Below are 26,780 nucleotides of genomic sequence, written 5' to 3'. Positions count from 1 at the left end.
CTGTATATTTTAAGGCAAGTGTTTTCATTTAAATCAATGAAATACATGCATGCAGTTGTAGAAGCACAAAGACTTTCACACACAACTTACTGTTCTCTTCTCTGAGCTCCACTGTAGACAGAAGATAAAACATGATGTATTATGGGTACTAGAACATGAAGACAGACTACAACCTCTCTATTCTGACCTCCTCTGTAGACAGTAGATAAAACATGATGTATTATGGGTACTAGAACATGAAGACAGGTACATACACAGACAGACAGATACACAGGAACATAGACAGACAGGAACACAGAGAGACGGACAAGAACACAGACAGACAGGAACAGTGTCTCCTGACCCCTCCTGTCTCAGCCTCCAGTATTTATGCTGCAGTAGTTTATGTGTCGGGGGGGTAGGGTCAGTTTGTTATATCTGGAGTACTTCTCCTGTCTTATCCGGTGTCCTGCGTGAATTTAAGTATGCTCTCTCTAATTCTCTCTTTCTCTCTTTCTTTCTCTCTCTCCGAGGACCTGAGCCCTAGGACCATGCCTCAGGACAATCTGGCCTGATGACTCCTTGCTGTCCACAGTCCACCTGGCCGTGCTGCTGCTCCAGTTTCAACTGTTCTGCCTGTGATTATTATTATTTGACCATGCTGGTCATTTATGAACATTTGAACATCTTGGCCATGTTCTGTTAAAATCTCCACCCGGCACAGCCAGAAGAGGACTGGCCACCCCACATAGCCTGGGTCCTCTCTAAGTTTCTTCCTAAGTTTTAGCCTTTCTAGGGAGTTTTTCCTAGCCACCGTGCTTCTACACTTTTAGGCTGGGTTTCTGTACAGCACTTTGATATATCAGCTGATGTACGAAGGGCTATATAAATACATTTGATTTGATTTGATTTCACTTAAATAATGATTGAATCATGAGATTCATACAGTATATATTTTTTATGAAAGTGTTTTCACTTAAATCAATGAAATACATGCAGTTGTTCAACTCACCAGTCTCTATTTTGAGCTTGTCTGTAGAAAGAGAAGATAAAACATGATGTATTATGGGTACTAGAACATGAAGACAGACAGACAGACAGACAGACAGACAGACAGACAGACAGACAGACAGACAGACAGACAGACAGACAGACAGACAGACAGACAGACAGACAGACAGACAGACAGACAGACAGACAGACAGACAGACAGACAGACAGACAGACAGACAGACAGACAGACAGACAGACAGACGACAGACAGACAGACAGACAGACAGACAGACAGACAGACAGACAGACAGACAGACAGACAGACAGACAGACAGACAGACAGACAGACAGACAGACAGACAGACAGACAGACAGACAGACAGACAGACAGACAGACAGACAGACAGACAGACAGACAGACAGACAGACAGACAGACAGACAGACAGACAGACAGACAGACAGACAGACAGACAGACAGACAGACAGACAGACCAGACAGACAGACAGACAGACAGACAGCAGACAGACAGACAGACAGACAGACAGAACAGACAGACAGACAGACAGACAGACAGACAGACAGACAGACAGACAGACAGACAGACAGACAGACAGACAGACAGACAGACAGACAGACAGACAGACAGACAGACAGACAGACAGACAGACAGACAGACAGACAGACAGACAGACAGACAGACAGACAGACAGACAGACAGGACAGACAGACAGACAGACAGACAGACAGACAGACAGACAGACAGACAGACAGACAGACAGACAGACAGACAGACAGACAGACAGACAGACAGACAGACAGACAGACAGACAGACAGACAGACAGACAGACAGACAGACAGACAGACAGACAGACAGACAGACAGACAGACAGACAGACAGACAGACAGACAGACAGACAGACAGACAGACAGACAGACAGACAGACAGACAGACAGACAGACAGACAGACAGACAGACAGACAGACAGACAGACAGACAGACAGACAGACAGACAGACAGACAGACAGACAGACAGACAGACAGACAGACAGACAGACAGACAGACAGACAGACAGACAGACAGACAGACAGACAGACAGACAGACAGACAGACAGACAGACAGACAGACAGACAGACAGACAGACAGACAGACAGACAGACAGACAGACAGACAGACAGACAGACAGACAGACAGACAGACAGACAGACAGACAGACAGACAGACAGACAGGGACATAGACAGAGATGTAGATAGACAGACAGACAGGTACATGGAGAGAACATTAAGCCAGTAGAGGACTGGTCACCCCTCAGAGCCTGGTTCCTCTGGTCTACCCAGTACATCCAGGAGACGACTGGTCACCCCTCAGAGCCTGGTTCCTCTCTAGGTTTCTTCCTAGGTTCCTGCCTTTCTAGGGAGTTTTTCCTAGGCACCGTGCTTCTACATCTGCATTGCTTGCTGTTTGGGGTTTTAGGCTGGGTTTCTGTACAGCACTTTGTGACATCGGCTGATATAAAAAGGGATTCATAAATACATTTGATTGATCAGTTGATGCTGGGCGATTAGGCCTGGCTCGCAGTCGGCATTACAATTCATCCCAAAGGTGTTCGATGAGGTTGAGGTCAGGGCTCTGTGAAGGTCAGTCAAGTTCTTCCACACCGATCTCAACAAACAATTTCTGCATGGACCTCGCTTTGTGCACGGGGGCATTGTCATCCTAAAGCAGTGAAGGGCCTTCCCAAACTGTTTCCACAAAGTTGGAAGCACAGAATTGTCTAGAATGTCATTGTATCCTGTAAGGTTAAGATTTCCCTTCACTGGAACTAAGGGGCCTGAACCATGAAGAACAGCCCCAGACCATTATTCCTCCTCCATCAATCTTTACAGTTGGAACTATGCATTGGGGCAGGTAGTGTTCTCCTGGCATCCGCCAAACCCAGATTCATCTGTTAGACTGCCAGATGGTGAATATTGATTCTTCACTCCTGAGAACGTATTTCCACTAGTCCAGAGTTCAATGGCGGTGAGCTTTACACCACTCCACCCGATGCTTGGCATTGAGCATGGTGATCTTAGGCTTGTGTGCGGCTGCTCGGCCATGGAAACCCATTTCATGAAGCTCCAGACAAACAGTTATTGTGTTGACGTTGCATCCAGAGGCAGTTTGGAACTCTGTAGTGAGTGTTGCGAGTTTTACGCACTTCAACACTTGGCGGTCCCATTCTGTGAGATTCTGTGGCCTACCACTAAACGGCTGACACATTTTTGCTCCTACATGTTTCCACTAAACAATAACAGCACTTACAGTTGACCGGGGCAGCTCTAGCAGGGCAGAAACTTGATGAACTGACTTGTTGGAAAGGTGGCATTCTAAGACAGTGCAACGTTGAAAGACACTGAGCTCTTCAGTAAGGCCATTCTACTGACAATGTTTGTCTATGGAGATTGCATGGCTGTGTGCTTGATTTGATACACCTGTCAGCAACGGGTGTGGCTGAAATAGAATCTACTGATTTAAAGAGTTGTCCACATACTTTTGTATATATAGTGTAGTTAATCAGTGTAATATATAGTGTAGTTAATCAGTGTAATATATAGTGTAGTTAATCAGTGTAATATATAGTGTAGTTAATCAGTGTAATATATAGTGTATATACAGTATATCACAAAAGTGAGTACACCCCTCACATTTTTGTAAATATTTGAGTATTTATTTTCATGAGACAACACTGAAGAAATGACACTTTGCTACAATGTAAAGTAGTGAGTGTTCAGCTTGTATAACAGTGTAAATTTGCTGTCCCCTCAAAATAACTCAACACACAGATATTCATGTCTAAACAGCTGGCAACAAAACCCTAACCCTAAGTGACCAGTGAACTGAGATAAGACGGAGCTTTACCTATCATGGACTTTTTTTTAACCTTTATTTAACCAGGCAAGTCAGTTAAGAACACATTCTTATTTTCAATGACGGCCTGGGAACAGTGGGTTAACTGCCTGTTCAGGGGCAGAACGACAGATTTGTACCTTGTCAGCTCGGGGGTTTGAACTCGCAACCTTCCGGTTACTAGTCCAACACTCTAACCACTAGGCTACGCTGCCGCCGACTTGTAGATGACCTGGAGCCAGTGGGTCTGGAGACGAATATGTAGCGAGGGCCAGCCGACTAGAGCATACTGGTCGCAGTGGTGGGTGGTATAAGGTGCTTTAGTGACAAAACGGATGGCACTGTAATAAACTGCATCCAGTTTGCTGAGTAGAGTGTTGGAAGCAATTTTGTAGATGACATCGCCGAAGTCGAGGATCGGTAGGATAGTCAGTTTTACTAGGGTAAGTTTGGCGGCGTGAGTGAAGGAGGCTTTGTTGCGGAATAGAAAGCCGACTCTAGATTTGATTTTCGATTGGAGATGTTTGATATGAGTCTGGAAGGAAAGTTTACAGTCTAGCCAGACACCTAGGTACTTATAGATGTCCATATATTCAAGGTCGGAACCATCCAGGGGGGTGATGCTAGTCGGGTGTGCGGGTGCAGGCAGCGACCAGTTGAAAAGCATGCATTTGGTTTTACTAGCGTATAAGAGCAGTTGGAGGCCACGGAAGGAGTGTTGTATGGCATTGAAGCTCGTTTGGAGGTTAGATAGCACAGTGTCCAAGGATGGGCCGGAAGTATACAGAATGGTGTCATCTGCGTAGAGGTGGATCAGGGAATCGCCCGCAGCAAGAGCAACATCATTGATATATACAGAGAAAAGAGTCGGCCCGAGAATTTAACCCTGTGGCACCCCCATAGAGACTGCCAGAGGACCGGACAGCATGCCCTCCGATTTGACACACTGAACTCTGTCTGCAAAGTAGTTGGTGAACCAGGCAAGGCAGTCATCAGAAAAACCGAGGCTACTGAGTCTGTCGATAAGAATATGGTGATTGACAGAGTCGAAAGCCTTGGCAAGGTCGATGAAGACGGCTGCACAGTACTGTCTTTTATCGATGGCGGTTATGATATCGTTTAGTACCTTGAGCGTGGCTGAGGTGCACCCTTGACCGGCTCGGAAACCAGATTGCACAGCGGAGAAGGTACGGTGGGATTCGACATGGTCAGTGACCTGTTTGTTGACTTGGCTTTCGAAGACCTTAGATAGGCAGGGCAGGATGGATTGGATATAGGTCTGTAACAGTTTGGGTCCAGGGTGTCTCCCCCTTTGAAGAGGGGGATGACTGCGGCAGCTTTCCAATCCTTGGGGATCTCAAACGATATGAAAGAGAGGTTGAACAGGCTGGTAATAGGGGTTGCGACAATGGCGGCGGATAGTTTCAGAAATAGAGGGTCCAGATTGTCAAGCCCAGCTGATTTGTACGGGTCCAGGTTTCAGAACATCTGCTATTTGGATTTGGGTAAATGAGAACCTGGAAAGGCTTGGGGGAGTAGCTGCGGGGGGGGGCGGAGCTGTTGGCCGAGGTTGGAGTAGCCAGGCGGAAGGCATGGCCAGCCGTTGAGAAATGCTTGTTGAAGTTTTCGATAATCATGGATTTATTTGTGGTGACCGTGTTACCTAGCCTCAGTGCAGTGGGCAGCTGGGAGGCGGTGCTCTTGTTCTCCATGGACTTCACAGTGTCCCAGAAGTTTTTGGAGTTGGAGCTACAGGATGCTAATTTCAGCCTGAAGAAGCTGGCCTTAGCTTTCCTGACTGACTGCGTGTATTGGTTCCTGACTTCCCTGAACAGTTGCATGTCGCGGGGACTATTCGATGCTATTGCAGTCCGCCACAGGATGTTTTTGTGCTGGTCGAGGGCAGTCAGGTCTGGAGTGAACCAAGGGCTATATCTGTTCTTAGTTCTGCATTTTTTGAACGGAGCATGCTTATCTAAAATGGTGAGGAAGTTACTTTTAAAGAATGACCAGGCATCCTCAACTGACGGGATGAGGTCAATGTCCTTCCAGGATACCCGGGCCAGGTCAAATAGAAAGGCCTGCTCACAGAAGTGTTTTAGGGAGCGTTTGACAGTGATGAGGGGTGGTCGTTTGACTGCGGATCCGTAGCGGATACAGGCAATGAGGCAGTGATCGCTGAGATCCTGGTTGAAGACAGCAGAGGTGTATTTGGAGGGCCAGTTGGTCAGGATGACGTCTATGAGGGTGCCCTTGTTTACAGAGTTAGGGTTGTACCTGGTGGGTTCCTTGATGATTTGTGTGAGATTGAGGGCATCTAGCTTAGATTGTAGGACTGCCGGGGTGTTAAGCATATCCCAGTTTAGGTCACCTAACAGAACAAACTCTGAAGCTAGATGGGGGGGCGATCAATTCACAAATGGTGTCCAGGGCACAGCTGGGAGCTGAGGGGGGTCAGTAGCAGGCGGCAACAGTGAGAGACTAATTTTTTAAATTAGTAGTTCGAACTGTTTGGGTATGGACCTGGAAAGTATGACATTACTTTGCAGGCTCTCTGCAGTAGACTGCAGCTCCTCCACCTTTGGCAGTTCTATCTTGACGGAAAATGTTATAGTTGGGTATGGAAATCTCAGAATCCTGGCCTTCCTGAGCCAGGATTCAGACACGGCAAGGACATTAGGGTTAGCAGAGTGTGCTAAAGCAGTGAGTAAAAGAAACTTAGGGTTGAGGCTTCTGATGTTGACATGCATGAAACCGAGGCTTTTCCGATCACAGAAGTCAACAAATGAGGGTGCCTGGGGACATGCAGGGCTTGGGTTTATTTCCACATCACCCGCAGAACAGAGGAGGAGTAGTATGAGGGTGCGGCTAAAGGCTATCAAAACTGGTCGTCTAGAGGGTTGGGGACTCATGCAGCCCCAGACCATGACACTCCCATCACCATGCTTGACTGTAGGCAAGACACACTTGTCTTTGTACTCCTCACCTGGTTGTCGCCACACACGCTTGACACCATCTGAACCAAATAAGTTTATCTTGGTCTCATCAGACCACAGGACATGGTTCCAGTAATCCATGTCCTTAGTCTGCTTGTCTTCAGCAAACTGTTTGCGGGCTTTCTTGTGCATCATCTTTAGAAGAGGCTTCCTTCTGGGACGACAGCCATGCAGACCAATTTGATGCAGTGTACGGCGTATGGTCTGAGCACTGACAGGCTGACCCCCCACCCCTTCAACCTCTGCAGCAATGCTGGCAGCACTCATATGTCTATTTCCCAAAGACAACCTCTGGATATGACGCTGAGCACGTGCACTCAACTTCTTTGGTCGACCATGGCGAGGCCTGTTCTGAGTGGAACCTGTCCAGTTAAACCGCTGTATGGTCTCAGCTCAGTTTCAGGGTCTTGGCAATCTTCTTATAGCCCAGGCCATCTTTATGTAGAGCAAAAATATTTTTTTTCAGATCCTCAGAGAGTTCTTTGCCATCAGGTGCCATGTTGAACTTCCAGTCAGTATGAGGGAGTGTGAGAGCGATGACACAAAATTTAACACACCTGCTCCCCATTCACACCTAAGACCTTGTAACACTAACGAGTCACATGACACCGGGGAGGGAAAATGGCTAGTTGGGCCCAATTTGGACATTTTCATTTAGGGGTGTACTCACTTTTGTTGCCAGGGGCTTAGACATTAATGGCTGTGTGTTGAGTTATTTTGAGGGGACAGCAAATTTACACTGTTATACAAGCTGTACACTCACTACTTTACATTGTAGCAAAGTGTCATTTCTTCAGTGTTGTCACATGAAAAGATATACTCAAATATTTACAAAAATGTGAGCGGTGTACTCACTTTTGTGATATACTGTATATTTTAAGGCAAGTGTTTTCACTTAAATTAATTAAATACATGCAGTTGTGGAAGCACACAGACTTTCACAGACAACTTACCGTTGTCTTTTCTGAACTTCTCTGTAGACAGAAGATAAAACATGATGTATTATGGGTACTAGAACATGAAGACAGACTACATCCTCTCTATTCTGACCTCCTCTGTAGATAGTAGATAAAACATGATGTATTATGGGTACTAGAACAAGAAAGACAGACTACATCCTCTCTATTCTGACCTCCTCTGTAGACAGTAGATAAAACATGATGTATTATGGGTACTAGAACATGAAGACAGACTACATCCTCTCTATTCTGACCTCCTCTGTAGACAGTAGATAAAACATGATGTATTATGGGTACTAGAACATGAAGACAGACTACATCCTCTCTATTCTGACCTCCTCTGTAGACAGTAGATAAAACATGATGTATTATGGGTACTAGAACATGAAGACAGACTACATCCTCTCTATTCTGACCTCCTCTGTAGACAGTAGATAAAACATGATGTATTATGGGTACTAGAACATGAAGACAGACTACATCCTCTCTATTCTGACCTCCTCTGTAGACAGTAGATAAAACATGATGTATTATGGGTACTAGAACATGAAGACAGACTACCTCCTCTCTATTCTGACCTCCTCTGTAGACAGTAGATAAAACATGATGTATTATGGGTATTAGAACATGGAGACAGACTACATCCTCTCTATTCTGACCTTTTCACTTAAATAATCATTGAATCATGAGGATCATACAGTATATATTTTTTAAGGAAAGTGTTTTCACTTAAATCAATGAAATACATGCAGTTGTTCAACTCACCCCTCTCCATTTTGACGTTGTCTGTAGACAGAAGATAAAACATGATGTATTATGGGTACTAGAACATGAAGACAGGTACATACACAGACAGACAGATACACAGGAACATAGACAGACAGGAACACAGAGAGACGGACAAGAACACAGACAGACAGGAACAGTGTCTCCTGACCCCTCCTGTCTCAGCCTCCAGTATTTATGCTGCAGTAGTTTATGTGTCGGGGGGGTAGGGTCAGTTTGTTATATCTGGAGTACTTCTCCTGTCTTATCCGGTGTCCTGTGTGAATTTAAGTATGCTCTCTCTAATTCTCTCTTTCTCTCTTTCTTTCTCTCTCTCTGAGGACCTGAGCCCTAGGACCATGCCTCAGGACAATCTGGCCTGATGACTCCTTGCTGTCCACAGTCCACCTGGCCGTGCTGCTGCTCCAGTTTCAACTGTTCTGCCTGTGATTATTATTATTTGACCATGCTGGTCATTTATGAACATTTGAACATCTTGGCCATGTTCTGTTAAAATCTCCACCCGGCACAGCCAGAAGAGGACTGGCCACCCCACATAGCCTGGGTCCTCTCTAAGTTTCTTCCTAAGTTTTAGCCTTTCTAGGGAGTTTTTCCTAGCCACCGTGCTTCTACACTTTTAGGCTGGGTTTCTGTACAGCACTTTGATATATCAGCTGATGTACGAAGGGCTATATAAATACATTTGATTTGATTTGATTTCACTTAAATAATGATTGAATCATGAGATTCATACAGTATATATTTTTTATGAAAGTGTTTTCACTTAAATCAATGAAATACATGCAGTTGTTCAACTCACCAGTCTCTATTTTGAGCTTGTCTGTAGAAAGAGAAGATAAAACATGATGTATTATGGGTACTAGAACATGAAGACAGGTACATAGACAGACAGACAGACAGACAGACAGACAGACAGACAGACAGACAGACAGACAGACAGACAGACAGACAGACAGACAGACAGACAGACAGACAGACAGACAGACAGACAGACAGACAGACAGACAGACAGACAGACAGACAGACAGACAGACAGACAGACAGACAGACAGACAGACAGACAGACAGACAGACAGACAGACAGACAGACAGACAGACATAGACATAGACATAGACATAGACATAGACATAGACAGAGACAGAGACAGAGACAGAGACAGAGACAGAGACAGAGACAGAGACAGAGACAGAGACAGAGACGTAGATAGACAGACAGACAGGTACATGGAGAGAACATTAAGCCAGTAGAGGACTGGTCACCCCTCAGAGTCTGGTTCCTCTGGTCTACCCAGTACATCCAGGAGACGACTGGTCACCCCTCAGAGCCTGGTTCCTCTGGTCTACCCAGTACATCCAGGAGACGACTGGTCACCCCTCAGAGCCTGGTTCCTCTCTACCCAGTACAGCCAGTAGAGGACTGGTCACCCCTCAGAGCGTGGTTCCTCTGGTCTACCCAGTACATCCAGGAGACGACTGGTCACCCCTCAGAGCCTGGTTCCTCTCTAGGTTTCTTCCTAGGTTCCTGCCTTTCTAGGGAGTTTTTCCTAGGCACTGTGCTTCTACATCTGCATTGCTTGCTGTTTGGGGTTTTAGGCTGGGTTTCTGTACAGCACTTTGTGACATCGGCTGATGTAAAAAGGGATTCATAAATACATTTGATTGATCAGTTGATGCTGTGCGATTAGGCCTGGCTCGCAGTCGGCGTTCCAATTCATCCCAAAGGTGTTCGGTGAGGTTGAGGTCAGGGATCTGTGAAGGCCAGTCAAGTTCTTCCACACCAATCTCAACAAACCATTTCTGTATGGACATAGCTATCTGCACGGGGACATTGTCATACTGAAACAGGAAAGGGCCTTCCCCAAACTGTTGCCACAAAGTTGGAAGCACAGAATCGTCTAGAATGTAATTGTATGGTTAAGATTTCCCTTCCCTGGAACTAAGGGGCCCGAACCATGAAAAACAACCCCAGGCCATTATTCCTCCCCCACCAAACTTTACAGTTGACACTATGCATTGGGGCAGATAGTGTTATCCTGGCATCCGCCAAACTCAGATTCCTCAGTATCACTGCCAGATGGTGAAGAGTGATTCATCACGTGATTCATCACACTTTACACCACTCCACCCGACGCTTGGCATTGAGCATGGTGATCTTAGGCTTGTGTGCGGCTGCTCGGCCATGGAAACCCATTTCATGAAGCTCCAGACAAACAGTTATTGTGTTGACGTTGCTTCCAGAGGCCAATTCTGTAGTGAGTGTTGCAACCGAGGACAGACGAGTTTTACACACTTCAACACTTGACGGTCCCATTCTGTGAGATTTTGTGGCCTACCACTAAACGGCTGACACATTTTTGCCCCTACATGTTTCCACTAAACAATAACAGCACTTACACTTGCCCGGGGCAGCTCTAGCAGGGCTGAAACTTGACGAACTGACTTGATGGAAAGGTGGCATCCTAAGACAGGGCCACGTTGAAAGTCACTGAGCTCTTCAGTAAGAACATTCTACTGACATTGTTTGTCTATGGAGATTGCATGGCTGTGTGCTTCATTTTATACACCTGTCAGCAACGGGTGTGGCTGAAATAGAATCTACTGATTTAAAGAGTTGTCCACATACTTTAATATATATAGTGTAGTTAATCAGTGTAATATATAGTGTAGTTAATCAGTGTAATATATAGTGTAGTTAATCAGTGTAATATATAGTGTAGTTAATCAGTGTAATATATAGTGTATATACAGTATATCAATTTGGACATTTTCACTTAGGGGTGTAGTCACTTTTGTTGCCAGCGGCTTAGACATTAATAGCTGTGTGTTGAGTTATTTTGAGGGGACAGCAAATTTACACTGTTATACAAGCTGAACACTCACTACTTTACATTGTAGCAAAGTGTCATTTCTTCAGTGTTGTCACATGAAAAGATATACTCAAATATTTACAAAAATGTGAGCGGTGTACTCACTTTTGTGATATACTGTATATTTTAAGGCAAGTGTTTTCACTTGAATCAATGAAATACATGCATGCAGTTGTAGAAGCACAAAGACTTTCACACACAACTTACTGTTCTCTTCTCTGAGCTCCTCTGTAGACAGAAGATAAAACATGATGTATTATGGGTACTAGAACATGAAGACAGACTACAACCTCTCTATTCTGACCTCCTCTGTAGACAGTAGATAACACATGATGTATTATGGGTACTAGAACATGAAGATAGACTACAACCTCTCTATTCTGACCTCCTCTGTAGACAGTAGATAAAACATGATGTATTATGGGTACTAGAACATGAAGACAGACTACAACCTCTCTATTCTGACCTCCTCTGTAGACAGTAGATAACACATGATGTATTATGGGTACTAGAACATGAAGATAGACTACAACCTCTCTATTCTGACCTCCTCTGTAGACAGTAGATAAAACATGATGTATTATGGGTACTAGAACATGAAGCCTGACTACATCCTCTCTATTCTGACCTCTGTAGACAGTAGATAAAACATGATGTATTATGGGTACTAGAACATGAAGACAGACTACCTCCTCTCTATTCTGACCTTTTCACTTAAATAATCATTGAATCATGAGATTCATACAGTATATATTTTTAAGGAAAGTGTTTTCACTTAAATCAATGAAATACATGCAGTTGTTCAACTCACCCCTCTCCATTTTGACGTTGTCTGTAGACAGAAGATAAAACATGATGTATTATGGGTACTAGAACATGAAGACAGGTACATACACAGACAGACAGATACACAGGAACATAGACAGACAGGAACACAGAGAGACGGACAAGAACACAGACAGACAGGAACAGTGTCTCCTGACCCCTCCTGTCTCAGCCTCCAGTATTTATGCTGCAGTAGTTTATGTGTCGGGGGGGTAGGGTCAGTTTGTTATATCTGGAGTACTTCTCCTGTCTTATCCGGTGTCCTGCGTGAATTTAAGTATGCTCTCTCTAATTCTCTCTTTCTCTCTTTCTTTCTCTCTCTCCGAGGACCTGAGCCCTAGGACCATGCCTCAGGACAATCTGGCCTGATGACTCCTTGCTGTCCACAGTCCACCTGGCCGTGCTGCTGCTCCAGTTTCAACTGTTCTGCCTGTGATTATTATTATTTGACCATGCTGGTCATTTATGAACATTTGAACATCTTGGCCATGTTCTGTTAAAATCTCCACCCGGCACAGCCAGAAGAGGACTGGCCACCCCACATAGCCTGGGTCCTCTCTAAGTTTCTTCCTAAGTTTTAGCCTTTCTAGGGAGTTTTTCCTAGCCACCGTGCTTCTACACTTTTAGGCTGGGTTTCTGTACAGCACTTTGATATATCAGCTGATGTACGAAGGGCTATATAAATACATTTGATTTGATTTGATTTCACTTAAATAATGATTGAATCATGAGATTCATACAGTATATATTTTTTATGAAAGTGTTTTCACTTAAATCAATGAAATACATGCAGTTGTTCAACTCACCAGTCTCTATTTTGAGCTTGTCTGTAGAAAGAGAAGATAAAACATTATGTATTATGGGTACTAGAACATGAAGACAGACAGACAGACAGACAGACAGACAGACAGACAGACAGACAGACAGACAGACGACAGACAGACAGACAGACAGACAGACAGACAGACAGACAGACAGACAGACAGACAGACAGACAGACAGACAGACAGACAGACAGACAGACAGACAGACAGACAGACAGACAGACAGACAGACAGACAGACAGACAGACAGACAGACAGACAGACAGACAGACAGACAGACAGACAGACAGACAGACAGACAGACAGACAGACAGACAGACAGACAGACAGACAGACAGACAGACAGACAGACAGACAGACAGACAGACAGACAGACAGACAGACAGACAGACAGACAGACAGACAGACAGACAGACAGACAGACAGACAGACAGACAGACGACAGACAGACAGACAGACAGACAGACAGACAGACAGACAGACAGACAGACAGACAGACAGACAGACAGACAGACAGACAGACAGACAGACAGACAGACAGACAGACAGACAGACAGACAGACAGACAGACAGACAGACAGACAGACAGACAGACAGACAGACAGACAGAGACATAGACAGAGATGTAGATAGACAGACAGACAGGTACATGGAGAGAACATTAAGCCAGTAGAGGACTGGTCACCCCTCAGAGTCTGGTTCCTCTGGTCTACCCAGTACATCCAGGAGACGACTGGTCACCCCTCAGAGCCTGGTTCTTCTGGTCTACCCAGTACATCCAGGAGACGACTGGTCACCCCTCAGAGCCTGGTTCCTCTCTACCCAGTACAGCCAGTAGAGGACTGGTCACCCCTCAGAGCGTGGTTCCTCTGGTCTACCCAGTACATCCAGGAGACGACTGGTCACCCCTCAGAGCCTGGTTCCTCTCTAGGTTTCTTCCTAGGTTCCTGCCTTTCTAGGGAGTTTTTCCTAGGCACTGTGCTTCTACATCTGCATTGCTTGCTGTTTGGGGTTTTAGGCTGGGTTTCTGTACAGCACTTTGTGACATCGGCTGATGTAAAAAGGGATTCATAAATACATTTGATTGATCAGTTGATGCTGGGCGATTAGGCCTGGCTCGCAGTCGGCGTTCCAATTCATCCCAAAGGTGTTCGGTGAGGTTGAGGTCAGGGATCTGTGAAGGCCAGTCAAGTTCTTCCACACCAATCTCAACAAACCATTTCTGTATGGACATAGCTATCTGCACGGGGACATTGTCATACTGAAACATGAAAGGGCCTTCCCCAAACTGTTGCCACAAAGTTGGAAGCACAGAATCGTCTAGAATGTAATTGTATGGTTAAGATTTCCCTTCCCTGGAACTAAGAGGCCCGAACCATGAAAAACAACCCCAGGCCATTATTCCTCCCCCACCAAACTTTACAGTTGACACTATGCATTGGGGCAGATAGTGTTATCCTGGCATCCGCCAAACTCAGATTCCTCAGTATCACTGCCAGATGGTGAAGAGTGATTCATCACGTGATTCATCACACTTTACACCACTCCACCCGACGCTTGGCATTGAGCATGGTGATCTTAGGCTTGTGTGCGGCTGCTCGGCCATGGAAACCCATTTCATGAAGCTCCAGACAAACAGTTATTGTGTTGACGTTGCTTCCAGAGGCCAATTCTGTAGTGAGTGTTGCAACCGAGGACAGACGAGTTTTACACACTTCAACACTTGACGGTCCCATTCTGTGAGATTTTGTGGCCTACCACTAAACGGCTGACACATTTTTGCTCCTACATGTTTCCACTAAACAATAACAGCACTTACACTTGCCCGGGGCAGCTCTAGCAGGGCTGAAACTTGACGAACTGACTTGATGGAAAGGTGGCATCCTAAAACAGGGCCACGTTGAAAGTCACTGAGCTCTTCAGTAAGAACATTCTACTGACATTGTTTGTCTATGGAGATTGCATGGCTGTGTGCTTCATTTTATACACCTGTCAGCAACGGGTGTGGCTGAAATAGAATCTACTGATTTAAAGAGTTGTCCACATACTTTAATATATATAGTGTAGTTAATCAGTGTAATATATAGTGTAGTTAATCTGTGTAATATATAGTTTATATACAGTATATCAATTTGGACATTTTCACTTAGGGGTGTAGTCACTTTTGTTGCCAGGGGCTTAGACATTAATAGCTGTGTGTTGAGTTATTTTGAGGGGACAGCAAATTTACACTGTTATACAAGCTGAACACTCACTACTTTACATTGTAGCAAAGTGTCATTTCTTCAGTGTTGTCACATGAAAAGATATACTCAAATATTTACAAAAATGTGAGCGGTGTACTCACTTTTGTGATATACTGTATATTTTAAGGCAAGTGTTTTCACTTGAATCAATGAAATACATGCATGCAGTTGTAGAAGCACAAAGACTTTCACACACAACTTACTGTTCTCTTCTCTGAGCTCCACTGTAGACAGAAGATAAAACATGATGTATTATGGGTACTAGAACATGAAGACAGACTACAACCTCTCTATTCTGACCTCCTCTGTAGACAGTAGATAACACATGATATATTATGGGTACTAGAATATGAAGATAGACTACAACCTCTCTATTCTGACCTCCTCTGTAGACAGTAGATAAAACATTATGTATTATGGGTACTAGAACATGAAGACAGGTACATAGACAGACAGACAGACAGACAGACAGACAGGAACATAGACAGACAGACAGACAGACAGACAGACAGACAGACAGACAGACAGACAGACACAGACAGATACACAGGAACATAGAGAGACAGACAGACAGACAGACAGACAGACAGACAGACAGACAGACAGACAGACAGACAGACAGACAGAAAGTCAGACAGACAGACAGACAGACAGACAGACAGACAGACAGACAGACAGACAGACAGACAGACAGACAGACAGGAACACAAACAGACAGATGTAGAGGAACATAGACAGACAGGGACACAGACAGACAGACAGGAACACAGACAGACAGATATACAGGAACACAGACAGACAGACAGACAGGAACACAGACAGACAGACAGGAACACAGACAGACAGATATAGAGGAACATAGACAGACAAACAGGAACACAGACAGACAGACAGGAACACAGACAGACAGACTGGAACATAGACAGACAGACAGGAACATAGACAGACAGACAGACAGACAGACAGACAGACAGACAGACAGACAGACAGACAGACAGACAGACAGACAGACAGACAGACAGACAGACAGACAGACAGACAGACAGACAGACAGACAGGAACACAGACAGATCGACAGACAGACACACTACTTACTCAGCTCTCCTTTGAGTCCATCTGGTGTAAAAATGAAATAAAGATAGTGAGATAGTGAAAATTAAATAATGATTGAATCAAGAGATTTAAACACTACATGACCAAAAGTATGTGGACACCTGCTCATTGAACATCTCATTCCAAAATCATGGGCATTAATATGGAGTTGGTCCCCCTTTGCTGCTATAACAGCCTCCACTATTCTGGGAAGGCTTTCCACTAGATGATGGAACATTGCTGTGGGGACTTGCTTCCATTCAGCCACAAGAGCATTAGTGAGGTCTCCCTCTCTCTCTTCTCTCAGAGGACCTGAGCCCTAGGACAATGCCTCAGGACGATCTGGCCTGATGACTCCTTGCTGTCCCCAGTCCACCTGGTTGTGCTGCTGCTCCAGTTTCAACTGTTCTGCCTACGGCTATGGAACCCTGACCTGTTCACCGGACGTGCTACCTGTCCCAGACCTGCTGGTTTCAACTCTCTAGAGACAGCAGGAGCGGTAGAGAAACTCTGAATGATCGGCTATGAAAAGCCAACTGACATTTACTCCTGAGGTGCTGACCTGTTGCACCCTCTACAACCACTGTGATTATTATTATTTGACCCTGCTGGTCATCTATGAACATTTGAACATCTTGGCCATGTTCTGTCATAATCTCCACCTGGCACAGCCAGTAGAGGACTGGTCACCCCTCAGAACCTGGTTCCTCTCTACCCAGTACAGCCAGTAGTGGACTGGTCACCCCTCATAGCCTGTTTCCTCTGGTCTACCCAGTACAGCCAGTAGAGGACTGGCCACCCCTCATAGCCTGTTTCCTTTGCTCTACCCAGTACAGCCAGTAGAGGACTGGTCACCCCTCAGAGTCTGGTTCCTCTGTCCTACCAAGTACATTCAGTAGAGGACCGGTCACCCCTCAGAGCCTGGTTCCTCTCCAGGTTTCTTCCTAGGTTCTGGCCTTTCTAGGGAGTTTTTCCTAGCCACCGTGATTCTACATCTGCATTGCTTGCTGTTTGGGGTTTAAGGCTGGGTTAATGTACAGCACTTCGTGACATCGGCTGATGTAAAAAGGGCTTCATAAATACATTTTATTGAATAACAGCCCAATGGCGGCGAGCTTTACATCACTCCGCCCGATGCTTGGCATTGAACATGGTGATCTTAGGCTTGTGTACCGCTGCTCAGCCATGGAAACCCATTTCATGAAGCTTCAGACAAACAGTTATTGTATTGTGTTGATGTTGCAGCTGAGTAAGTAGTGTGTTAACCAGTGTAATATATAGTATATAATATATTGTAACATATAGTGTAGTTAATCAGTGTAATATATAGTGTAGTTAATCAGTTTAATATATAGTGTAGTTAACCAGTGTAATATATAGTGTAGTGTTAAAGGAATTTTTTATCAATAATGACTAATTATGTATACAGTAGTGTTAAAGGAATTTTTATCAATAATGACTAATTATGTATACATTTCAATCAGGACTGACTAATGAGAACACTATTATGTTAGGCTGGCCTTGGCTCGTAAATGATCTAAATTAGGATAGACGATGTGGGAAGGCTTGAGAACTATACTGCCTTTGTACCAGTGTCAAGAAGTGTCAAGAAGAGACGGGACAGTTCGAAAACTAATGACGTCATTTTCAGTTTATTACCTGTAGTAAACTGTATCATGTTCAGTACTCTTGAGAATAAACGCTGCTGGTTGATTTGAGACTGGTCTCTGTCCATTTCATGCAAATAAGAGTCTTACAAATTCTTAGGAATTGACAGTGTTTAATTTTAATTGGGTATTAAAACATAGAGGAATATAACTCCTGTAACAATTGGTCCTTCGAACCGGGATCTAAAATACCCGTCTCTGTCATCTGAAGGTCGTACGCCAAAAATCATGTGACTAGATCCAACGAACAGTGCTTTTCCCAGTCGGGGTCAAGGTCAGGCATAATTAATTTACATTAACAATTGGTCCTTCGAGTGGATTTCACAAACTTGCCTCTGTCGTCCGAAGGGAAAGCCGAAAGCCGTGCACGGAGACGGGTCTGACTCGTTATTTAAAACCTGGCCTCAGGCGTGAGGTTTAAAAATAACAGGCCGGTATACAGATCTAAGGGCGGCAGAGAACGTGACGTCACGGGTTTCTACTTTGTGTTTTAACCAAAATCGATAGGAAGGAAACAGGTCTGAAATTACCTGTGGTAAGGTGCACTACCATGAATAAAATTTAACTTAATAAATCCTGGTTTTGCAAGCCGAAGGGTTATTAAGGGTGGGATATAGTAAGTGTTGTTAGATAGGACGGTCGTTCTGTAAAAATAAACAAAGAACGGGTGAAATGTTAATGTCCGATCAAAAGTCTATAGACGAAGTTTCCAGAAAGGAGAAATACATATAGAAACACATTAAAGAGACACATAGTCAGACGGGAGAGCAACTAAATGAACTGTGTAACGATAAATACACGCACATAGAAGGTAAAAAAAATTTAAATGGAAGGGCATAGATAAGTGATTAAATACCATAGCTACTAGTAACGGTAAGGATTTATTAAACATGGGTAGTAAATCCTCAGAGGGCCCGGACGGGAGATTACCATTATATGGGTAGTAAATCCTCAAAGGAGGGCCCGGACGGGAGATTACCATTATATGGGTAGTAAATCCTCAAAGGAGGGCCCGGACGGGAGATTACCATTATATGGGTAGTAAATCCTCAAAGGAGGGCCCGGACGGGAGATTACCATTATATGGAGCAGAAAGACAGAAGGAATATTGATTTCTGTTTAAAATGAAAAAAAAAAGCAAAAGAAAAGGTTTTGATGGGCAGCTAGATGTTGAAAAGGTATGGTTTTGATGGGCATCTAAATGTTGAAAAGTTAGAATTTCTTATTAACCTCTTAAGTCGACCCCCTACTTTTTCGAACATTCTGTTAAAAATCGCGCAACATTTCAGCATCCTGCTACTCATGCCAGGAATATAGTATATGCATATGATTAGTATGTGTGGATAGAAAACACTCTGACGTTTCTAAAACTGGTTAAATCACGGCTGTGACTATAACAGAACGTGCGTTTCATCGAAAAGCGCAAGAAAATCTGATCACTGAAAACTGGAAAATATATCAATGCGCCACTTGCATGTATTGCATGTATTGTTGAATGGAATCCAAATTACATGGGGCTTAGATTGCAATTCCTACAGCTTCCACACGATGTCGCCAGTCTTGTCATTTGCCTAGGCTTTGTTTCTTGATCAAACGATCAAACGAGCGATAGACAGCCCATTTCTTCCGGTCTCCGACAGGATGTTTTGGATGAGAAATATCCGGACATGATTTCAAGACGTGGAGCTATTGAATACACATCGCCCCGTGATCAATTTGATAGATTATTAACGTTTACTGATACCTAAAGTTGCATTACAAAAGTATTTCGAAGTGTTTTGTGAAAGTTTATCGTCGACTTTTATAATTTAAAAAAAATGACGTTGCGTTTTAAAACTCTGTTTTTTCCTTGATCACACAGTCTTCATAGATCGGTATCTAGGCTATATATGGACCGATTTAATCGGAAAAAAAAACTATAGTGATGTTTATGGGACATCTAGGAGTGCCAACAAAGAAGATCGTCAAAGGTACTGAATGTTTTATATTTTATTTCTGCGTTTTGTGTAGCGCCGACTATGCTAATTATTTTGTTTACGTCCCCTTCAGGTATTTTGGGGTGTTGCATGCTATCAGATAATAGCTTCTAAAAATCTGACTTGTTGGCTGGATTCACAACGAGTGTAGCTTTAATTCAGTACCCTGCATGTGTTTTAATGAACGTTTGAGTTTTAACGAGTGCTATTAGCATTTAGCGTAGCGCATTTGCATTTCCAGATGGCTAGATGAGACGCAAGAGGTTAAACAAATAAATAGGTAAACAACGGGCAGAGGGGCTAAATACAGCCGAGGGCTGTCAGACAAAGACCCTGAATAGAAGCTGATATTACTAAAATAGTCAGGAAGGGTTTAAATTAGGACTATTTTCTGGGAATTGTTGGTGCCAGAGTTTGCGACTACAGACAATTATAATAAAATAATTATTGGCGGCGAAAACTCAATCATTTCAATAGCGGGACACTAAGGTTCGTATCTCAGCTTTGAAACCGATAGACAAACCGATAGATGTTAATACAGCTATTTGAATGTTTTGCCTGAAAAATATGGTAAGTGTTTGTATAAGATATGAACTGAACGTTTAATATGTTGTTTAGGTTGAATTGAAAAGAAGAATTCATTCAAAATAATGGCGAGACAATTTCGATGTAATACGCTATTTTGCCCAAAATGATCTGCTGGAATAATGTATTGAGATGGGAGTCGTATTTAAATAAATGTATCATAGAAGAGAAAGTCTAAAGTTAAATGTAGGGAATAACGGAGAGATACGATACAGGTTTGTGCCACCAGGATGATATATTTTTTATGAATCAACTGACATACGATAAATTTAGCACAGAACATGGTACGTTTAAATGTTGGGGTATAGAAAGTTGAGAATTTCGGTTGGTTTTACTTTGTTGATAGAATTTAAAGCAGAACTCAATCTGAATAGGGAATATATATTTTACAAGAGGCAGGCTGACTTGCGGCGTCATTTTACGTTTACAACACCGTTCCTCAAATTTAAACAGAGAAAAGGGGTTGTGGCATTTAGAGGGAAAACGGGTGCATTATAGTTTAGAATTACTTTTCAAAAAGTGGCTAAAAGTTCCAAATATATATTTTTTAAAGGAGCTGAATATCGTAAGGATAGTCTGAAAAGATGCTACAGCTAGCAACAGAATTGCTAGGCATTCAATTGGGCTATATAGTGCACTACTTTAGACGAGAGTCCTATTCCCTATATAGTGCACTACTTTAGACGAGAGTCCTATTCCCTATATAGTGCACTACTTTAGACGAGAGTCCTATTCCCTATATAGTGCACTACTTTAGATGAGAGTCCTATTCCCTATATAGTGCACTACTTTAGACGAGAGTCCTATTCCCTATATAGTGCACTACTTTAGACGAGAGTCCTATTCCCTATATAGTGCACTACTTTAGACGAGAGTCCTATTCCCTATATAGTGCACTACTTTAGACGAGAGTCATATTCCCTATATAGTGCACTACTTTGGACGAGAGTCCTATTCCCTATATAGTGCACTACTTTAGACGAGAGTCCTATTCCCTATATAGTGCACTACTTTGGACTATAAAATAGGTAAGAATAGTTGAATCGTAAAAAGTTGTGATTGTTTTCCCGAGTATTGATTTTTGGTTAGGTAACGCCAGTGAATTCGAACGAGAAGTTAACGTATTCTAAAAACATGATCTGTTTTCATTACGGGGAACAAGTAAATGTCTTATCTTAAAGGGACAGTACACGTTTATCACAGTGGTTTGAGTGTATGGCAGTGTATAAAATATTTTGGGGCGACAATTTGGAAATAGACTGAATGAGTTGCATGAAACATCGAGGGATTTGGAGCGAATGATGTGAAGGGATTATCATAATTATTAGGTTTCGTTGTTGTAGTAAATGTTTGGGTTAAGGGGATTTCCCTGTTCCCAGAGACAAGATATCTTAAAGGGGTACACTCACATATGGAATATTAGGAGTTTTATTTTCTGAGTAATAATTAGACAAGTGAATAAAAATGGTTAAAGATAAAGAGTTCTTTAATATGTCTAATATGGTGATGAACACGAATGTAAAGGGGTGGTGTAACCTTTGACCTTATCATGGCTCTCTCTTAGGATCTGATCAGCCTCAGGGGAGAGCCATTTGTATAATGAATTTGTGGTCATTTGGGTTACTAGTTTTAAGGTAAATTAATTATAATGGAGTTACAGTTTTGGGTTAGAATTTTAGTTTGAACCGCAGATGAAAAAGTGGTTCAGGATTCTGTTTTACAACATTAGCTGTGAAGTTTTTGAATTGGCTATTATTGATTTGGTATTACAACAGGAAAACAAATCCTATTTATCATTGAGAATAAATAGGGAGAGATAAGATACATTGAGGTTTGGATAGGAGATATATTAAGCCAATAGGGCAGGAAATTACATAGAAAAATAAGTTGAAGTTCTTAGGGGTGATAATTTATTGTAGACAAGGTATTTCACACACTATGCACAGTGTAGGAAGGATTTGATATGGTTGTAAGTGTAGGAAGGATTTGATATGGTTGTAAGTGTAGGAAGGATATGGTTAGCATTTGTTTTGGTTTTGTTTGACTATTAGGAGGTTTTTATTTAAATAGTACTACATTTGACAGGAATATATGACATCTGTGATGATTTAGAATTTTTGTTAGGATTAAGATAGATTGATTAATAAGGAAATGTAAGGACTTTAGAGATTTGCCACTCATAGACATGTTTTTTCTAAAATCAATGATTTTAGATAAAGTCAAACAGTGAGACGCTTAGTAGTATTTGCGAGATAGGAGAGAAAGGGGTTACTGTTTAAATCGGTAAATATATATATATTTATATATATTAAATATTAAATATATATATATTTAAGAACATATATAAATAGCACAGATACTTCTTAAACTAGATAAGACACTGGACAGAGAATTGGTACAGGATCGAGATGAATGGATGCCCAAGGGAGAATTGGACATACATGATAATGTCAGAATATAAGAATAATTTACTAATCCTACCTCATTATTTAGGGTAGATAAGGTTGTTACCTGGGCAGAGCCAGGTATCAAAAGGGGGAAGTTAGTGGCCTATTGGATAATAAACTGATAATAAATAAAACAAATTAGCTAACAAATAGAAGTTAAAGATAATCAGATAAAACATATGAGAAACTGTTTGTTAACCAAGCCTGTATGTCCAGGATTTTATGCATTACAGGTGAACTACAGGTGAAGTCACTCAATCCAGTCCCCGAGGCCTGTTGGCCACTCCTGGTGACTGCCCTTGCGGTGAGGAGAGCCGAAAGAGCTCCCGGGGTGCGTATCACACATTGTGGGAGGGTAGGATACATTGACACTGTCGAACAATCACAGAGGTAGGAGAGGAACCGCAAACCTTTTAGGGTGTGGGGGTCAAACTCCTATTGAAGATTCCCTTATACACGACTTTTCCCCAGCTGTGAGCGTTCATAGAAGTGAAGGTGTGTCTTGGCCTCTTGCTGGTGATATGTTTTCTGGGAAAAGGGTGGGGCTTCATCGAAGGGCTGTTCGTCTGAGCTGTCTTATCGTGGGTGCCATATTCCTGATACAGCACGTCCCACCTGAGTATGCGGAGAGTGGTAATTGACCCATGGTTTAGACAATGAGGATTTTATTCCAAACAAGCATAAGAGATCCCTAGATCTGGGTAGACAGGAAGTTAGAGTAGAGGTTGGGAAGGATGTCTCAATGGAGTTTTATGTAGACCAAATGGGGTCCCTAACTACATGGCAGTCTAGGACTCTGAGCCATTATGGTATATATCGGTGCAGGTCCCCATATTGATCATGGACACAGGTCATAGCTCATATGGAGAGAGAGGGCTATATGAATCCACTCACCCAGTATGGAAGGAGGTGGAGTATAGTGAAGGTATGGCCCGGTACATTACTCTTGGGAAATATGTAGGGGAAGTTAGTACCTGCAATTGGACAGAGAATATTACCACTGACGAGACCATGTCTAATTTGACAGGCTGTTTGAACTCTGGGGATTTCAATAAGGTAAAGTGGGCCAGGGCTAACATCTGGAGGTTGTGTGGGGGAATGATGTCAGGGTTTTACCGGCAGATTGGACAGGATTGTGTTCCCTTGTACATTTGGGAATGCCTTTCACATTCATTCAACACCAAGACATGAAGTTGGCCAAACGGGAGAAAAGAAGTACTCCATCTGGGTCTTTTGATGACAGAGTATGTATTGATAACATTGGGGTTCTACGGGGGATACCAGACGAGTTCAAAGCAAGAAATTAGATCTTAGCAGGATTAGAGTTAAGTATTTTCTAGTGGTCCACACTCAAATAAGAATGTGAACTGGATCAATTATATTTAGGATAATCCACAGCGCTTTGTCAATTATACCAGAGATGTAATGAATGAATTGGCAGAATAGAATTCAAATGTTTGTTGGTTGGAAAAGGTGAGAGTGGGTGTAGATGGTTTGTTCCTCGATGGCACAGCTCCGGACGAATCAGTGACCGAAGCCTCAGCTGGTTTGACCACCCTGGCTCACAAGTTGGCATAAAACTCTGGGGTGGATATTTATTTGACTAATTGGTTTGATAGTATGTTTGGAAAATGGAAAATATTATGATCACTGTATTATGGGCTACATTCACCTGTGTGACTGTTTTAATTTTATGTGGCTGTTGTCTAATTCCCTGTGTACGAGGACTTATTTCCAGGACTCTGGAGAAATCGATGACACAACAGATGGTGAGGTACCAGCCGATTCCAACTTCTGACCCTTGGAGTGCTGAATGCATGTCTACAGAACAAGTAGACGAATCTGGATCCTTCATTTGCGGGGAATTTATATTTGATGAGACCATTTTTTATGTTTAGGGAGGTTAGGTTGTATCAATATTAGACCGTTTTTTAATGAAGATTGTAATGAAAATCCTGATAAGAAGAGTTATGATTCTGATGTAGGCCTAAAAACAGTCAGTGCGAATGCAAGTAGTGGGTTATGTTTAGGTGATGTTTTGATGATAAGAAATATCTCTAATAAAAATAGATGTATGCTTTTTAATATTTAAATATAACTACATGTGTGATTGGATGTATAATATTTAATCATAGGGTGAAAATGTTAAGGGAATTTTGATCAATAATGACTAATTATGTGTACATTTCAATCAGGACTGACTAATGAGAATACTATTATGTTAGGCTGGCCTTGGCTCGGTCGTAAATGATCTAAATTAGGATAGACGATGTGGGAAGGCTTGAGAACTATACAGCCTTTGTACCAGTGTCAAGAAGAGACGGGACAGTTCGAAAACTAATGACGTCATTTTCAGTTTATAAACTGTGGTAAACTCTCTCTTGTGACCTTGTCTGTAGACAGAAGATAAAACATGATGTATTTTGGGTATTAGAACATGAAGATAGACTACATCCTCTCTATTCTGACCTCCTCTGTAGACAGTAGATAAAACATGATGTATTATGGGTAATAGAACATGAAGACAGGTACATAGACAGACAGACAGACAGATATATAGGAACATAGACAGACTACATTCTCTCTATTCTGACCTCCTCTGTAGACAGTAGATAAAACATGATGTATTATGGGTACTAGAACATGAAGACAGACATGAAGACAGCCAAGATGGCGTAGCAGTAAGTCGTCCTGTGCTGTCGTGTCCCTGTATATATCGTTTCTTTTTCGTTTTTTACATATTTATATATCCACATATCTCTTTGAAAACATTTTGCTAAGCTTCCAAATACTCTCCTGCAACCCGCCTCACCCAATGTAGCTATTTTTCCTAAAGTATTTATATTTACTTCGGAACCCCTCAACTGAAGCTAGCCAGCTAACCACCAGCTATGCTAGCGGTCTCCAGCTAACCGGTCATCAGCTAACCTGTAGTTCGGAAAGCTCTCGCCTGTTCGTATAACGCGACTCTAACCAGAGCATAACGGACCTATTTATTTTTCATCCCCGGATTCATCCCCGGATTCCCACCGCAAACGGAACATCTTTCAGCTGGATTTTTCAGCAACTAGCTATCTAGCTAAACCGCAACCCCGGATTACTCCTGGCTAGCGTTTCCACCCACTTAGCTTGAAGCTAGCCCGGCCGTAGCACCTGTGCTACCACCGTAGCATACTCCTGAGCTACAATACCCGGGCCCACGACCGGTCTATCGATGTCATCGCATGAAGAGGAATAAACAGACTCACCCCATCGCGACGTCCCCCTAAGGCTAACTCTCTAGCCCTCGCTATCTCCCTGCTTGCTAATTCGGCCTGCTAACTGCTAGCTTGTCCAGCTCCGGTCCGCTAACTGCTACCTTGTCTAGCCCGGGCCTACAAACTGTTAGCTTGTTAGCACAGGCCTGCTAACCGCCTGAATCGCCGCGTCCCAAACGCTCACAGGACCCATATTTACTTTCTATCTCTTTTGACTTTTAATTTGTTTATACCTTCCGGAAACCTGCCTCACCCAATGTGATACGGAATCGCTATAATTTTTTTAAATTTTTAGAACACACTCAAGAACCTCCAGAAGCTAACCAGCTAACTAGCTACAAGCTATTTAGTCATTGTTAGTTTTTTAAAACCTGGATAACACTCGCCA

General features: G+C 42.9%; 1 protein-coding gene across 28 annotated transcripts in view; it reads right to left on the bottom strand.

Moving 5' to 3' along the window:
- Window positions 1–26,780, bottom strand: part of LOC109886139 (butyrophilin subfamily 3 member A2-like) — a 164,248-nt gene that overhangs the window by 75,982 nt on the left and 61,486 nt on the right. For 9 of the 28 annotated variants that reach the window (XM_031791520.1, XM_031791524.1, XM_031791521.1 and 6 more), the window contains exons 5-16: window positions 25,511–25,528; window positions 19,371–19,373; window positions 16,464–16,484; window positions 15,572–15,592; window positions 13,105–13,125; window positions 12,285–12,305; window positions 11,681–11,701; window positions 9,406–9,426; window positions 8,586–8,606; window positions 7,815–7,835; window positions 992–1,012; window positions 91–111 (exon numbers count right to left, since the gene is read on the bottom strand). In XM_031791520.1, the coding sequence (XP_031647380.1) occupies window positions 91–111; window positions 992–1,012; window positions 7,815–7,835; window positions 8,586–8,606; window positions 9,406–9,426; window positions 11,681–11,701; window positions 12,285–12,305; window positions 13,105–13,125; window positions 15,572–15,592; window positions 16,464–16,484; window positions 19,371–19,373; window positions 25,511–25,528 (231 nt within the window). The remainder of the gene's footprint in view (window positions 1–90; window positions 112–991; window positions 1,013–7,814; window positions 7,836–8,585; window positions 8,607–9,405; window positions 9,427–11,680; window positions 11,702–12,284; window positions 12,306–13,104; window positions 13,126–15,571; window positions 15,593–16,463; window positions 16,485–19,370; window positions 19,374–25,510; window positions 25,529–26,780) is intronic. The other 19 variants (XM_031791523.1, XM_031791541.1, XM_031791527.1 and 16 more) reach the window with 9 other exon arrangements.

Source organism: Oncorhynchus kisutch, linkage group LG16, assembly GCF_002021735.2.
Source record: "Oncorhynchus kisutch isolate 150728-3 linkage group LG16, Okis_V2, whole genome shotgun sequence".
NCBI lineage: Eukaryota > Metazoa > Chordata > Actinopteri > Salmoniformes > Salmonidae > Oncorhynchus > Oncorhynchus kisutch.
Note: the sequence above shows the minus strand (reverse complement) of the source record. Positions and strands in the feature narration are given on the sequence as shown.